At 43.3% G+C, this 16,094-nt stretch overlaps 1 protein-coding gene across 1 annotated transcript; it reads left to right on the forward strand.

Moving 5' to 3' along the window:
- The first annotated feature begins 9,178 nt into the window (after positions 1 to 9,178).
- LOC149424942 (uncharacterized) lies at positions 9,179 to 15,565 on the forward strand. Its single transcript, XM_089646934.1, has 2 exons — positions 9,179 to 10,988; positions 11,826 to 15,565. Exons 1-2 carry the CDS (start codon positions 9,179 to 9,181, stop codon positions 15,563 to 15,565), a joined length of 5,550 nt encoding a protein of 1,849 aa, XP_089503060.1.
- Positions 15,566 to 16,094: the final 529 nt, after the last annotated feature.

Genomic DNA, 16,094 nt, shown 5'->3' on the forward strand with positions numbered 1-16,094 from the left:
CCAATAAAACTCTAGCCTTAATCAAATTTCCGTTATTATTCAACACTTTAATAACGGCGGTAGATAACAAAACAAAACTATTAGATATTTTCGTAGAGTGATTTGTAACTAAAGGTTCATTATTTGATGTTGATGGTGAATCCTTATCCTGAGACTTCGAATTATCTGTTTCCTTTTTTAAATGCAACAAAGTATTGTGCGAGTTATTTTCGCATATACGACAATTGTATTTACTTTTACATTCTTTTAGCTTATGACCCAAGCACAAACATTTCAAACACGCATTTACTTGACGTATCTTTATAATTCTATCCTTAGTATTTAATATTAAAATTTTTTTACAATTATAAACCTTATGATCGCCTTTGCAAATAATACATTTTGTCATTTGAGGCGTTAAAGAAATCATAGCTTCTTTTCGGTATTTGAAAGGAAAAGTTTTATTTTGATTCAATTTTCCTTCAGTAATTCCAGCAAATTCTAAAATCTGAACTCGATCTGATAAATATTTTATAAACTCTTTATATGTGGGTAGATTTTCTTTTGTGGCAAATACTTCCCAATGATGTCGAGTTTCACTATCTAGTTTTCGCGACAATAAATATATTAACATGATATCCCAATTTTCGGTGGGTATATTTAACTTATTTAACGATTTTAAATGTAATTCGGATTCATCGATAAGATTCCTTAATGCTACGGAATTTTCAAATTTTATTTCAGGCAATTTGAATAATGCTTCAACGTGCTTATGTATAATAATTTTTATATTTTGATAGCGAGAAGTTAACATCTCCCATGCAGTATGATAGTTCTCCTGGTTATTTGGAAGTGAGGTTAATAATTTAGCTGCGTCACCTTCAAGGCATGATCGCAGATAATACAATTTTTGAATAACTTCTAAAGATGGATTATTATCAACTAAAGCAACAAAAGTATCCCGAAAATTCAACCAATTTTCGTAACTCCCATTAAATTTTGGCAACTCAAGTATAGGCAAACGTATGTTATGTGATGTTGTATTCTGAACTTTATTTAACAATTTATCTTTAGCCTTAGCAACAAGATTATAATATAAATTTTCAAATGCTTGCCTTTCTGTTTTGGTTAATTCTTCCGGCGAAATTGCTTCTATGTTATCTTGTAATGAGTCGAAAGTGTCTAAAATTGGTTCAAGTTTCTTCAATCTGACTTCAATTTCAGATTGCGACAAATTATCACCGTTTATATATTCATTGAACCTAGTTAATTTCGCCTTGCAAATTCCACGCTGGTTAATCAAAGTTTTGAGATCCATTTTTAAATATCAAGAAAGGAGGTATTCACAGAACGTATTGTCAAATGATAATCACTTGTAATCAATCACTACACGTGCACTGTCCTTGATCACAGAACTTTACTAATTAACCGATAAACAATGAATTTTATCTGAATTTTATAAATGCAACAGCTCGATGGCTGTCAAAAAGAAAACAATTTGACACTATTGTTATTCTCTCCACAATCTCCACCGCGCATGCGTCAGCTTGCTTCGCGGCTGGGTTGGTGTTTTTACCGACTCGCGGTAACTTTCGAAATTTAAACTAACGGATTTTCAAATATAACCGCTCGTAATAAATCTTTTAAGAAATTTAAAATACTTGCTTTGTATTCTAACTTCTTTTTATATTGTTGTAACAATTATTATTGCTTACTACAATTTCGATGATGGGTATGAAATCAATTCAAACAACACTTGGTAACAATCAGCCCGATTCAATTTTAAAACAAACAAAGAAATACGGCTGTGTAATAAATCATGCTCTCCTGCCTGGGAAAATAAGGTAGGTATATGGGATATGGTCACTTGCCCGTTTTTCTGAAGATCCCCTCTGATGTTGGATGTTGAAGATGTTTGCTGGTTCTTTTATCATCCGCGATTCAATCGATAATACGGATCCGGCTCGAAGGACCAATGTTTGGTTTTGGATCAAGGTAGAAATATAAACCCACTTATTTCGCCAGAAATGTTTATTGCAGAAGAGGAGATAAAAATGATAAGCCAACCTATTTATTAACTTTTAACAGGAAGAATCTATGGCGACATCTATGAAAAAACTATGAACTTATTTTCTAACATTGACCATGAAAGGTCAATTGCTTTCAAAGAAGTTATTTTTTTGTCTCACTGCACAAACATGTTCTTGTATCAGTGGATTTGTATTCAGTACTATTGCACTGAATGGACTATACAGAGTCACCTCTTGATACGAAAACATATTTTTTTCACATTTGTAAAATATCAACTAGTTAGGAACATCTCTATCTTTCTCTTTCTCTGGTTTCTGGCAAGCAAATCTCTTTCTTCTACCCAAGGCACATTTGTTTCTCTCCAACCATTTTTGCATCATTGGTCTACCAGGCAGGTAAACTTCAAGAATTTTGTTCTAATAATAATTCACCCCTGGACTAAAAAGAAGCCCAGCAGCCTCTCTCATCACCAGCTGAGCCCTCTTCATAGCCGCCTTCACTACCGTCACGGAGGTCCCCTCTCTTCAGCCTCTCGTTATATAAAAAGCACCCGACCACACTCAACTCAATCAAGTGTGAGCCGTTTGTGCAGTTGCGAACAAGTTGTCTCACAATATAATGACACTTTCCAAACAACGACCTCCGAGAATGTCAGCTCCAGGTTAGTTGTCCGTTCCTGCCAAATCAACAGTTGTATTTTGCTCCATCAAGCACTGACACAAGCACTGTCTTGCAAATACTAAAACACGCAGACCAACCAAATGCCGTTTGTGCATACTCACCACCAACCTCCATTTGGCACCAACCCATGTTACTCGCAGCCCTGCACGCTTTAATAACCAGTACAACCTTGCTTACTACCAGCATGGATCCACTCTGGCATCTCTACAAACCTGAAGCACCTATTTTGACCTCTGTGATAGTAGAACCCCTCCGCAACAACAAAGTTCCACACCGTGTTCTTTTCCAAGACCCTAGTGTTCATTTGAGTGTAATCTCAAAGGGTCATGTGTTAGTGAAAATAACAAGTGCTACGCAAACTCCGAACCACTTTGCAAACAAACTACGCTTCGCAAATCTTAGCTTCCCGGACCAATGATAAACTTAGAGTCATTTTTTTTCTCTCTTTCAAAATGTCACTGTGTTTTGTCTTGTCTTGTCATGTCATGTCATATGTCACTGTGTTTTGTCTTGTCTTGTCATGTCATATGTCACTGTGTTCTGTCTTGTCTTGTCATGTCATACGTTACTGTGTTCTGTCTTGTCTTGTCATGTCATATGTTACTATGTTTTGTTTTGTCTTGTCATGTCACTATGTGTTTTATGTTTGTCATTAATTAGCTAGCACACCCAACAATCTCTCTCTCTCTCTCTCTCTCGCAAGCTATCTCTCTGAGAAGCCAGTGGCATGTTTTAAGTAAAAGAGGATTCTTAAGCCTATTGCTTCATTGCCACGTCGCTTTTTCTCGGGCGGGCGGGGATGTGTCACGTAACGAATCGGACACGTTCAAAACTCCCGCGAATGCAAATTAGTCAGCGGTGAGTTGTTACCATTGTCGCTGTGCGCGCGCGCCTGCCTTGTGCACGGCCAAGTTGGTAAAACTGCTCTACGCTCGACACGCCGGCCATTCAAATCACCAACCGCCGACACTCACAATCTAGCCTTGGCCCTGTCAACATGTCTGTTTTGCTATCAACCAGGACACCATGATTGCGCGCCTAAATTAACGGCCGCTTTGTACAAGTATTTTCGAAGCCTGTACCTAATTGCTGTGCCTACTCACCATGGAGAAATGTACGCGTAATAGCGCGTACAGTACGGAAGATAACCCTCCTTTTGTGGTTCAACATGTACGCGAAACCTACTACAAATTCATGTAAGCGGATTAACTATCTTTACCTTTTATGTGCCTTTTGTGACTTGAATTATGCCTACACACACGCTTGCCAGCCAGAACCTAAATTATCAAGAGAGATTGTTCCTAACGAAACGCTAGGAATATTTAGGATGTAAATGACCCATCTCATTTGTGTATCTGTTTGTAATTGTGCTTTGTGAATATACTATCATACCACATTAATGCGTTTCCTTTGACGAATTCGAAGTGGTTTGTTTGGCAATCAGTTCCCCGTGTAAAAGCCGTAGCTGACCTGACGCCTGATGATCATGATCTCAACCTCTACCACCTGAGCTAACGCCGATATGTACTAAGGCACCCTTTTTGCAATGGACCTCTCACAGGGAAATTGCGCCCTTTACACACTTTATAATGGATTGCATTTATATACTGTTAGAATTTCCTATAAAATACAGATATTCTCCTATGTATAATGCATCATGTGTCGATTTTATGTAAAAGCCTTTTTAAGCGTATAAATAAATAAATAAGTATAATAACATGCCTAAATATTATGCCTAAAAATATTTGCCAATACCTTTCCCACCCCTGTCCCATAGTAATAAAAACCCCAAATAAAGTTTCATCTCCCTTAAAATAATTCCTTTAAAATATTTGTATTGTTTAAGTCATGGTTGTATCATTAAGAATAGTTAAGTGCATTTTATTTTATGTTAAGAATGTTGTTTGCCAACGAGCGGGTGGAACATCTTTATTTTGGTAAAATGTCCTTCAGAATTTAGTTTAAATACAGATACCTCCCAGAAAAAGGACAGTATTGCAGTGTTGCTATAACGGGTAGGTACAGACGTACCTACGCAGTCAGTCGTGAAATAATTACTAGGTTTATGTAAACCTAGGGAAAACTGAATAATAGAGGAAACTAGACCTTTATTTCTTTCAGCTTAAGTTTTAGCAGAGGAAAATAAGATCCTCTGCAATTATATTGTGAATTAATAAATTTATATGTCAACAAGAAGAAGTGTTTTCCTGCATTCCATCTGACGGCGTGTTCTCGTACCACGATAGCAGAAACACCTAAGTTTGTTATTATGAAAAGGTTCGATACGATATTATTCTGACTCATGTATATTGATGTATTGTATAGCTCTATGGTCATGTACAATTTTAGAAACGGGTTTTGTAACGATGTCGGTAATTGGAGTGTTAGATATTTTAAATCAAAGAATTTAATGTTAAATTTGAAAGAAATAACTAATTTTGAAAAAAAAAAGTTGAACCTTACTCTACTACCATAATACGGACATGTGTCTAGTGTGGTAGTCGAAAAGCATGTAAAAAACTGTATTCAAATATATTTTATGAATAAAAAAAAATAAAAATAAAAATTTAAAAAAATAAAAAAGTTTTCAAATTTGTTACACTAGATTGGAGTGATATAACCAAACTTTATATTTTCATGTTTATGAGGTGGGTTTATATCAAAAGTTGTCGTTTAGCTTCGCTAAGAGCCCTATTTTACCAGGACGCCACAGTGGAACAAACAGTTGGGACACCAAACTAAATGTATAGCGCTCTACGATGGGTCCCTTACCTGCACAGTGGACCGTCTAGAACAAGCCAGATTGACAAAAAAAAGCTTTTATAGCATGTTGAAAAAGGCATTTATGAAGTGTTATAATGATATATAGCCTTGTTTATGTTTTTTGATGACGCTGAATATTCATTTTTCAATTCAACACATTTTTTTGTGCATTTTGAATGGGGAAATATTATCATTATGTAATTAAAATGATTGCAAACTGTACATAAATTATAGTGTGAGTGTAACTTTGTGAGAAGGCAGAGAATGATTTTGAGAATAATTGCGAGGGAATAATTTAAGAATATTCCTTTGAGACACAATTTTTCAAAAGCTTTCGTTTAAAAATATCAAATTAAATAAAGTTATATATGAAGTAACATGCGTACTACTTTATTGTATACTTTATTGTAACGAAATACAATGTTAATATTTAATAATAATTTATAATTATTGCACTTACTTAAAAATAGTACTTAAAAATACAACATATTAACATTTGCACATTATTTAGTACTACTTAATAACGTAAAAAAGGGCTAATTAGAACATTTCAAATACTTAAAAAATAATAATAATAATAAGGTTTTATTTTATTAAAACACGAAATACAGCAGGGATCGGGTGGAACAAATATAGTAAATGATTATTTGATGTAATCAGATTTTTTTTATTTGTCGAGACAAATACTACGTTCTCTTATAAAGTCGAATATTTAATCTACCAATTAAATGTTAGTATCAGGATTATCTTTAAATAGTAGGTAGATATCCGTTGTAATAATACACATAACAAAATTTTAATCCACAGCACTGCACGAAGAAATATGTATTGTCCATTGAAGCACTAAAATTGAAGTAAAAGGCAGGCGTAAATTGGAATATCTCATTACCTCAATTTTTGTGATACACCGTTCTTTCTTTGTTGTGATTAATTATATAAAAATTAGAATTTTTTCTATACAGCTATCCCTTTCCCTGTTCCAGTAATCGATTGTTAATATCGTATATGACTTTTGTCGAGCTGGCTTGTTCTACAAGGTGCGTGGTGTCCCAGTGAAACAAGGACACAACAAGTTTTAAAATTTTAAACTATGTTTCTTGCAAGTTTGATAATTCTGTAAAATCATATTTTTTGCATAAACAACTTTCATATAAGAACCCATCTTAAACTGTAGTCTTGGTTATCCCTACTTTATGAAATGGTTTATGTAAAATGTATTTGCATAGTAACTATTCGACTTCCACTGAATTGGCCGAGTACCAATTAGTAACCGATTACCCAATACCAAATTCTCAGTGCATCTCGATATAATTTGAAAAATTAATGAAGTGCTAGGTGTTGGTCTATATTTTTTTGAGCGATTTAAACATTTATATTCAAGCGTTGTGGTGTCGCAAAACTGCGAATCCACCGTATAAGTTGGTGTTAGAAGGTGCTGCTGGAATAAGTCATGTGCAATACACCCAAAGAACTGGTCACAGAACTATGTTGATTGTGATTGTGTGATATGGGAGAATTCAAATTTTGTGCATCAGCTAAAAATGATAGACAGTATTCCTAAATATTTTTTCATAGTGTATGAAAAAATGGGACTCATTCATCGCAGTTGGGACCACAAAATCTGCCAGATTCTAGATGTTTCATTCGAAATATGAATGTTAAAATATAAATTCACTTTGATTAGCTTGACTTGTATTATCCTGTAATTCATTTTAGAACCGTCGGTAATCACCAAGAGTCAGTAAGTACGACATTCCTTACAAGAAGTCACAAAGGGGTAGAGTAGAACACACAGAAGTGTAATCCACAATGGAGTGAAGTACTTAACAGGAGATGGAATAAACTTTACAGAGAAATGTCCCCGTAGATTATTCTTAGCGCACTCATTAACTTGATTGCTTACTGCAACGCAAACTATTGGCCGTAGGGGTTGGTCTATACCAGTGTTTTTCAATCTGTGGGTCGCGACTCCCAGGCGGGTCGCGAAGCCATACTCCGTGGATCGCCGGCAAAAGGAAAAGGGCGACGTTCTAACTACAATAAAAACACAATTTCAGTGAGAAGGATGGTCTTGTTTATTTTTCAAAAATATTTCATATCGTGGTGTTATTTTTGATATTTTAATAATCAAATCATTTTCTAAGTGAAGTCTGTTTCTCTTTTTAGCCTTAATGTCCACCATTGAAGAGAATATCAGTTCACATAAGTATGAAGTGGCAAATGGCACTTATAACTTTAGAGCTTCCCATGCCAGCTACTCTTAGGATACTCTTATTTTCTTTTCATCCAAAACATGTCAACACTTTGAGAATAAATGCCATTTAGCTAAATCTATAAGATTTTCTTTCATATTTGTGGTGAGATCAGCCAGTTCTATTGATTTATCCAAAAAGGGGTTTTAAAATCCATATACGCCCATTGTCAGCTTCAGAGTGCATGTCTGGAAAGTATATTAATAGTATGCAAGCTCTTTATCATGTGTAACGGACGTAGTTGACCATATTATTTAATTTCATAAAAATTGTTTACTTTTATAAAATGTCCCTACTCCACGCCACTGGCAAAATCACCACTCCCCGCCACTGGTCATTTTGTCCAGTTTTCGGCCCAAGCGGCTTGAAAACTTTGACTCCGAATGGCTTCGATACCACATCGCCGGCTTACCTGCCGCGTGGATCAATGTCCAGCATTTTTTCTATGTAAATTTTACATAGAAAAATCAATTTTTAAACATTGCAAATATGTATATTTTACTTGTTCATCCCCTCGGCGGTAGTCAAATAAACACTATTTTCGATATACTACCGCTGAGGAGATATTAAAAAAGCTGTTTTTCACCCATATGTAAACCCATTTTTGAACAATATTTTTTACCTTTTTTGCGTGTACAAAAATCCAGGAACCTCGTAGCATAGTGAATCTTATCTCTTTCTGAGCGCTATGTTACGGGGGACCTCGGAAAAATACTAACTTAACATGTTTTACAAATTTGATCGCTTGAGATCATTTTTACACATTTATTTTACAAACATTTCTTATTTTTTGTCGTATCTTGACAAACAAAAAATCTAGTTGTCAAGATACACATTCCTATAACTACTATGCATTTAAACTATGTAATTGTCATTTATGTAAGCGCTCAAAATCTTTTCTAACTCGCAAATTTAAGCGACTACTATCACCATTGCTACCGACAAAATGAATATGCAGCATTTTGTCGGAGGCTATAAACGCATTGTTGGCGCGGGTACAACCCCCCACCACTTTTGGGCTCCTAGCCCAATGTCGGGCGCGAGTCAGGCTAATTAAATATAAGCAGCCACATAATTAAAAATAAATCAGTTCATCTTTACCACCAAAACCAAGCGTTTTATTTATCAACAAGTGACTCCTGCTCAACATCTGCCTCACCTCGCCGAGTCTTCTGCTCCAAGATCTTCTGGTGTTACCTCTTCGAGACCAGCCGGCCCTCCTTTGGAAAACCGCCAACACCAGAAGCGAGCAGAGACGAAAGCACACCCAGTGCCCACCATTCACCAAGCCTGGGTGCGGGAGGCAGATTTCATCACCAATATCAACTACAATCATCATCATCGGCCGTAAAGGAGCATCTCATCGGTTGAAGACACGGTTTGGACCCGGCGCCTAAATCTACAGTCTTGTGCGGACTCCCGTCCAGTACAAGTGGTCCTCCGAGCCGGATTCTCACACGCCTTCAACCAGGATGTCTCCAACTTTACGGTCGAGCCGGATCCAAGACGATGGATCCTCAACACCATCTGCAGATGCCCTGGATGCTGGGTCTCAGGCCACGGCTGCGGTTCACGTCACGCCTGACGTAACCCCCATGCCCACGCCCAGCACTACTCCTGACATGGCACCACCTGCACATCATGACTCACCGCCCTCCACATCTCAAGAGGATGCGATGGAGTCATTGCGACAACAGCTTCGCAGTCAAACCGAGCACATTGAGAGACTTAAAGCAGCTCTTCAATCAGCTCCAACAGCAGCAGCCCCTGCCCCTCCTGGACCTTCGAAGCTCCTGGAGAGGTCACCACCATCATGGACGCAGCCCGGCCAATCGAGCCCGGTGCCTCTGGTGGACCAGAGGTACGAGGAACCAGCAGCAGCAGTGCCTGCCCGATCTGGACCCGTACTCCTGGAAGGGTATCCTGCCCAAGGAGGACCCTGGCGCTTCCAAGGGTACAGCCCTGGATGGGTGCAGCCCGGCCAACCGAGTCCGGTGCCTCTGGTGGACCAGAGGTACTCAGCAGCGGCGCAGCCAAGGCCAGCCGGTCCCCCGCCCTCGTCACCCTGGCCCAATGCAGGGTGGCCAAACATGATGCAGCCTGGACCCTCTGGCCTCGTACCGCCCGCCCCTCTGTTAGAACAGAGGCAAGCCGTACCTGAAGTGCCAGCCGGACCTGTACCTCTGGTGGACCAGAGGTACGCATCACGAGCGCAGCAAGAGCCAGCAGGCCCTGCGCAACCAGCACCCTGGACCATTCAGGGATGCCCAGTACTGGTGCAGCCTGGACCTCATGGCCCTGTGCTGCCCGTACCTCTGCCCCACCCGGGGTACCCAGCGCCGACGCCAGGATCACCTGCTGGACTGCTGGAGCAGTGGGACGTGCCATGGACACAGCCTGGACCACCTGGACCCTCTGGACCATCTGGACCATCTGGACATGTGCCGCCCGTACCACTGCGCGAACAGGAGTATGGCGTGCCGGCACGGCCAGATGGCCCGCCCACAGCCAGTACCAGCTCCATGCCGAGATTCCCGCCCCAACCTACGGCGGATGAGACGGCCCAATATACCAGAGCCTGGGTTCAGCATGATGGCAGTCCCATGGCTCAGCTGGCCTCCGCCCTGACAGAAGCCATCAGAGCTTCAAGGGCTCAGGACAGCCCCCGTCCCACAATCGAGGACGATCCACGAATGGCGGCCCTTATTGCCAGACAATCTATGGCCAAGGACCTGCCTCCATTCTCTGGAGATCCACTGGAGTGGCCCACCTGGAGGGCACAGTTTAACCAGTCTACCTCCACATGTCGGATGACCTCCAGCGAAAACTTGATCCGCCTACAGCGGGCCCTCAAGGGGAAAGCCCGAGAAGCCGTCGGCCCCCTTCTGATGGACCCTGCCCAGGTTCCGGAGATCCTGGCAGTCCTGGAGCAGAGATTTGGAGGGACTACTTCACTCGCTGCTCTGATGCTGGACAAAGTGAAGAAGCTGCCCCACCTCACAATTGAGGCCTCTCTGGAGGACATCGCAGACTTCTCTGGCACAGTTCAAAACCTGGTGGCATCACTCCGCTCCCTCAACAATGATGGCTATCTGACGAATCCAGCGCTGCTCAGTGACATCGCGGGGAAGATGCCGCCCACCTTGCGGTTGGCGTGGCTGATGGAAGTGCGGCACTACGAGGCCTCCGCTACCATCTGCCAGTTTGCCGCCTTCCTGAAAACCGTCGCGAACGCCATCCCAAAGTCCGGTTTGGTTGACCCCGCGAGGTCCCGCCCACGCCGTGAACACACGCTCGCGACAACGGAACAGTTTTCGCGCAAAAACGGTGCTAAAAAACGTGATACCTGTGAAAGTTTCTTAAATATGTCTGCCGCGTCAGAAAAGTTTTCGCGAAAAAACAATTCGAACAAAAGTGACACTTGTGACAACAGTTTAAACACGTCTGCCGCGTCAGAACGGTTTTTATCGCGGGAAAACAATGTTTACAACAACAATTCTAGTGAAAAACAACAGTTCGCGAAAAATAATCGAAAGCCCCAAATTTTGTCTGGTAATAATCGAATGCCCCAAATTTTGTCTGGTAATAATCGAGAAAATAATCGAAGCGGGGAAAAAGTGCAAAACAGTTACGATGAAGTTCGCGAGTTCGACAACCGCGCCGGGTGTGTTCAGTGCGGTGAAAATGGCCACCAACTTAGCGAATGTCGTACTTTCGCCGCGAAAGACATAAAAACCCGTTTTGTGACAGTTAAAAGTGCCGGATTGTGCCGAGTATGCCTCAATGGCAAACATTTTACCAAATTCTGCAAAGTTAGTGACTGGTGCGGAGTGGGGGAGTGCAGATACCCCCACCACCGACTTCTTCACAACCCGAACTATCGTGAAAATAACAATACAGTGGCAAACGTTCACAATATGTGACGCCACACCGAAAGTGCCGTGTTAAAAGTGGTGGGGGTCATATTGTCGGGCCCCAAGCGACAGATTAAAACCTTTGCGCTTCTGGACGAGGGCTCAACTGTCACCCTTATTGATGCCACCACAGCACAGAAAATCGGCACAACCGGACCTACCCGTGAGCTACGACTACACGGAGCAAAAAACATGTGCTCAACAGACTTGACGTCCCGCCGCGTGCCAATTACTCTACGCGGCGCCGGAATCTCTGATGAGTACGTCATCAAGGCCAACACCGTCCAGCAGCTCAGCCTTCCTGAACAGAGGGTCCACGGCCGCTACATCACCCCCACACTTCTCATCGGGCAAGACAATGTACACCTTATTGTCTCGAGGGAAGTGCGCGACGTTCGTGACTCTACGCGAATATTGTCACGGACGGCGTTGGGGTGGATCACCCATGGCGGAGGGCCCCCTGAACACGAAGCTGAGGCTACAACACTGGCCCTGCGCGAGGAGAGCCACAAAGACGACCTCATGAGTGATCTCATCAAACACAATTTTGCGATTGACTCATTGGGGATCACGTCCGCCTCTCGTGTAACTGCGCACATAGTACGTGCAAATCAGCTGATGGAAGATACAACCCATCAACTGACATCTGGCCGATGGGAAACCGGCCTTTTATGGAAGGAGAATAATATCACACTGCCTGACAATCGGCAATGTGCATTAAAACGACTGTGGTCTCTGGAGAGAAAATTATCGAAGGAAAAGGACTTGGCAACCGCCTATGCAGCTAAAATCAACGGACTTATAACACAAGGCCACGCACGTGAACTTACGGATCGAGAGGTAGAAAAACCCTCTGCCCGCAAATGGTACCTACCGCATTTTGCCGTAGTGAACCAAAACAAACCAAACAAGATCCGTGTGGTGTTTGATGCTGCCAGCCGCTGCCGAGGGACCTCCCTCAATGATCAGTTGCTGACTGGGCCTGACCTGCTGACTTCATTGTTAGGAAATATACTCCGGTTTCGAGAGGGAAAAATAGCTCTCGCCGCCGACATCAAGGAGATGTTTTTACAAGTGAAAATCAAAAGTGAAGATCAACAGTCACAATTGTTTTTATGGAGACCAACACCTCAACAAGAACCACGTACTTACATGATGTCATCAATGATGTTTGGCGCTACTTGTTCACCAAGCAGCGCCCAGTACGTGCGAAACAAAGTGGCCCAGGAGAATTCTACACTATTCCCTGCTGCCGCAGCCGCCATCCAAACAAAGTTTTATATGGATGACTATTTGGATGCGGTCGATACTAAAACTGAAGCGACAGCACTCATCACTACTGTTGCCAAAGTGCTGTCAACTGGAGGATTCCACCTAACAAACTGGGCCTCTAACGACACTTCAGTGATGGCTACTATCCCGCTTATAGACCGAGCCAGGTCAGCCATCACCATAAACAGCGGAGAAGCAGATACCGAGAGAATCCTCGGACTTCTGTGGGATCCTGTCACAGATCGATTTTTATATGCATTTCGCGATGCTGCCGATCCTGAACTGATCAGCAGGCCTACCAAACGCCAGCTGCTCAGCATTGTTATGAAAATCTTCGACCCTGTGGGCTTCGTCGCTTGCCTCACAGTCCGATCGAAGATACTACTACAAGCTGTTTGGCGATCCAACATCGGATGGGACGACATCATCACACCTGAACACAACGAAAGGTGGATGGACTGGCTGGGACTTCTGCAAGACTGCAAAGTTGCCATACCTCGGCGCTGCTTACAAAACAAAGAGAGCTTCGTCACCCTCCACCTTTTCTGTGATGCCTCAGAGCAGGCATGCTGTGCGGTCGCCTACCATACCGAGGAGATTGATGGGAACACCACAGCCACCTTCTTGGCCAGCAAGTGCAAAGTGGCTCCTCTGAAACCTCTTTCAATACCCCGCCTTGAGCTACAATCAGCGCTCATGGCGGCCAGACTGGCAGCAACCCTGAAGAAAGAATGTCGCAGCAACATTGCGCGAACAGTATTCTGGACAGACTCGACAACAGTGTTGTGCTGGCTGCGCACAGATCCACGCATATACTCCGCCTTTGTGGCCAACAGACTCGGCGAGATCGACGAGCTCACCCGCATTGCAGATTGGAGATGGGTCCCTACCAAACTGAACCCGGCAGACATCGGCACCCGAGACGTCAACACTCCTGACCTCTCGCACTCTGGACGATGGTTCAGTGGACCAGCCTTCCTGACCTCAGACGAGGCAGAATGGCCGCGCGAACGGTGCAAACTGCCTCAGCCTGATGATGGCACCCTAGAAGTGAGGCCTCAATACGTTGGCATCACAACAACTGTGGCAGAGACACTGCCCGAAATCAACAGATTCTCTTCATGGCGTCGACTTATTCGAACTACCTGCTGGATACACCGTTTTATTAAAAGGTGTCGTGGAAAACACCACGAACAACCTGATAATCATTTAAGAACCGATGAAATCAAAGAAGCAGAGGCCCGATGGGCAAGAATATGTCAAGAAGAGACATTTTATCATGACATAAATGCGCTCCAGAAAGGAGATCCACTACCAAGTGACAGCCGGCTCAAAGCCTTGAGCCCCTTCCTTGGACCTGATGGCCTACTGAGGATGAATTCCAGATTACAAGCCCTCAGTAAAGTGCCTCAAGCAGTGCGGACACCGATCATATTGGATGGTGATCACGCCTATACAAGACTTCTGGTGAGACATCATCATCAGGAAGCCAATCACCCAAGTACGGAGAGAACGATGGCTGAGGTGCGAGGCAGCTACCTTGTGCTGCGACTGCGAACAAATATTCGGATGATCGCCCACAACTGCCCCACCTGCAAGATGCGCAGGAGCAAGCCAGCCCCCCCACTGATGGGGCCCTTGCCGCCATCAAGGCTAGCCCACCATGTTCCTCCATTCACAAACTGTGGACTAGATTACTTTGGGCCGATGGAAGTCACCGTATGCAGACATCGGGAGAAAAGATATGGTGCAATCTTCACATGCCTATCTACTCGTGCCATTCACCTTGAGCTGACAACTTCACTGACCACGGACTCCGCCATCATGGCTTTACAACGCATGACGGCGCGCCGAGGCCAACCAAAAGCTCTGTTCTCAGACAATGGTACGAACTTCCATGGTGCCGACAACGAGCTGAAGGATGCCATCGAATCACTCAAAAATGATACCCGGATGAGGGATCATTTGTCAACAAAGGGGATCGAATGGAACTTCATCCCTCCAATGTCTCCTCATATGGGGGGAGCTTGGGAGCGCCTGGTGCGTTCTGTAAAAACCGCCCTGAAGGCCATCTTGCTGGAACGAGCTCCACGCGAAGAGACCTTGAGGACAGCGTTTGCCGAGGCCGAGTGGACTGTAAACAATCGCCCCCTCACACACGTCTCGGTGGATCCCAGGGACGAAGAGCCCCTCACCCCCAACCACTTTTTACTGGGAAGAGCCGGAAACCGACCTCATCTGTCACTAGACGACAGGCAGGATGAGGAGGTATGCCTCCGTCGCCAGTGGCGTATCAGCCAACAACTTGCTGATATGTTCTGGAGACGGTGGCTCCGCGAATATCTCCCCACCCTGGCTGCTCGCCAAAAATGGCAACAGCCAGTCATCCCCATCAAGAAGGATGACCTCGTGATCATCATGGACCCCGCTTTACCCCGCAACAGCTGGCCACGCGGTCGAGTCCTTGATGCCACCCCTGCTGCAGACGGCCAAGTGAGGACCGCCAGGATCCAGACGAGCACCGGAATTTACGTCCGCCCCGCTGTGAAGCTCGCTGTAATCTTGCCGGCCCCGCCTACCGATGCAACATCAACAGTACCACCAGCCCAGCACCATCCCAGAGGGACTGGCCGCCGCGGACTGCGCCGTACCAACAAACGTCCTATTTTTTAGTTCAGCATAGCTAAACGGGGGGAGTGTAACGGACGTAGTTGACCATATTATTTAATTTCATAAAAATTGTTTACTTTTATAAAATGTCCCTACTCCACGCCACTGGCAAAATCACCACTCCCCGCCACTGGTCATTTTGTCCAGTTTTCGGCCCAAGCGGCTTGAAAACTTTAACTCCGAATGGCTTCGATACCACATCGCCGGCTTACCTGCCGCGTGGATCAATGTCCAGCATTTTTTCTATGTAAATTTTACATAGAAAAATCAATTTTTAAACATTGCAAATATGTATATTTTACTTGTTCATCCCCTCGGCGGTAGTCAAATAAACACTATTTTCGATATACTACCGCTGAGGAGATATTAAAAAAGCTGTTTTTCACCCATATGTAAACCCATTTTTGAACAATATTTTTTACCTTTTTTGCGTGTACAAAAATCCAGGAACCTCGTAGCATAGTGAATCTTATCTCTTTCTGAGCGCTATGTTACGGGGGACCTCGGAAAAATACTAACTTAACATGTTTTA

The sequence above is a fragment of the Hesperophylax consimilis genome, chromosome 3 (genome assembly GCF_061612785.1).
Source record: "Hesperophylax consimilis isolate HC1 chromosome 3, BYU_Hcon_1.0, whole genome shotgun sequence".
In the NCBI taxonomy this organism is placed as follows: domain Eukaryota; kingdom Metazoa; phylum Arthropoda; class Insecta; order Trichoptera; family Limnephilidae; genus Hesperophylax; species Hesperophylax consimilis.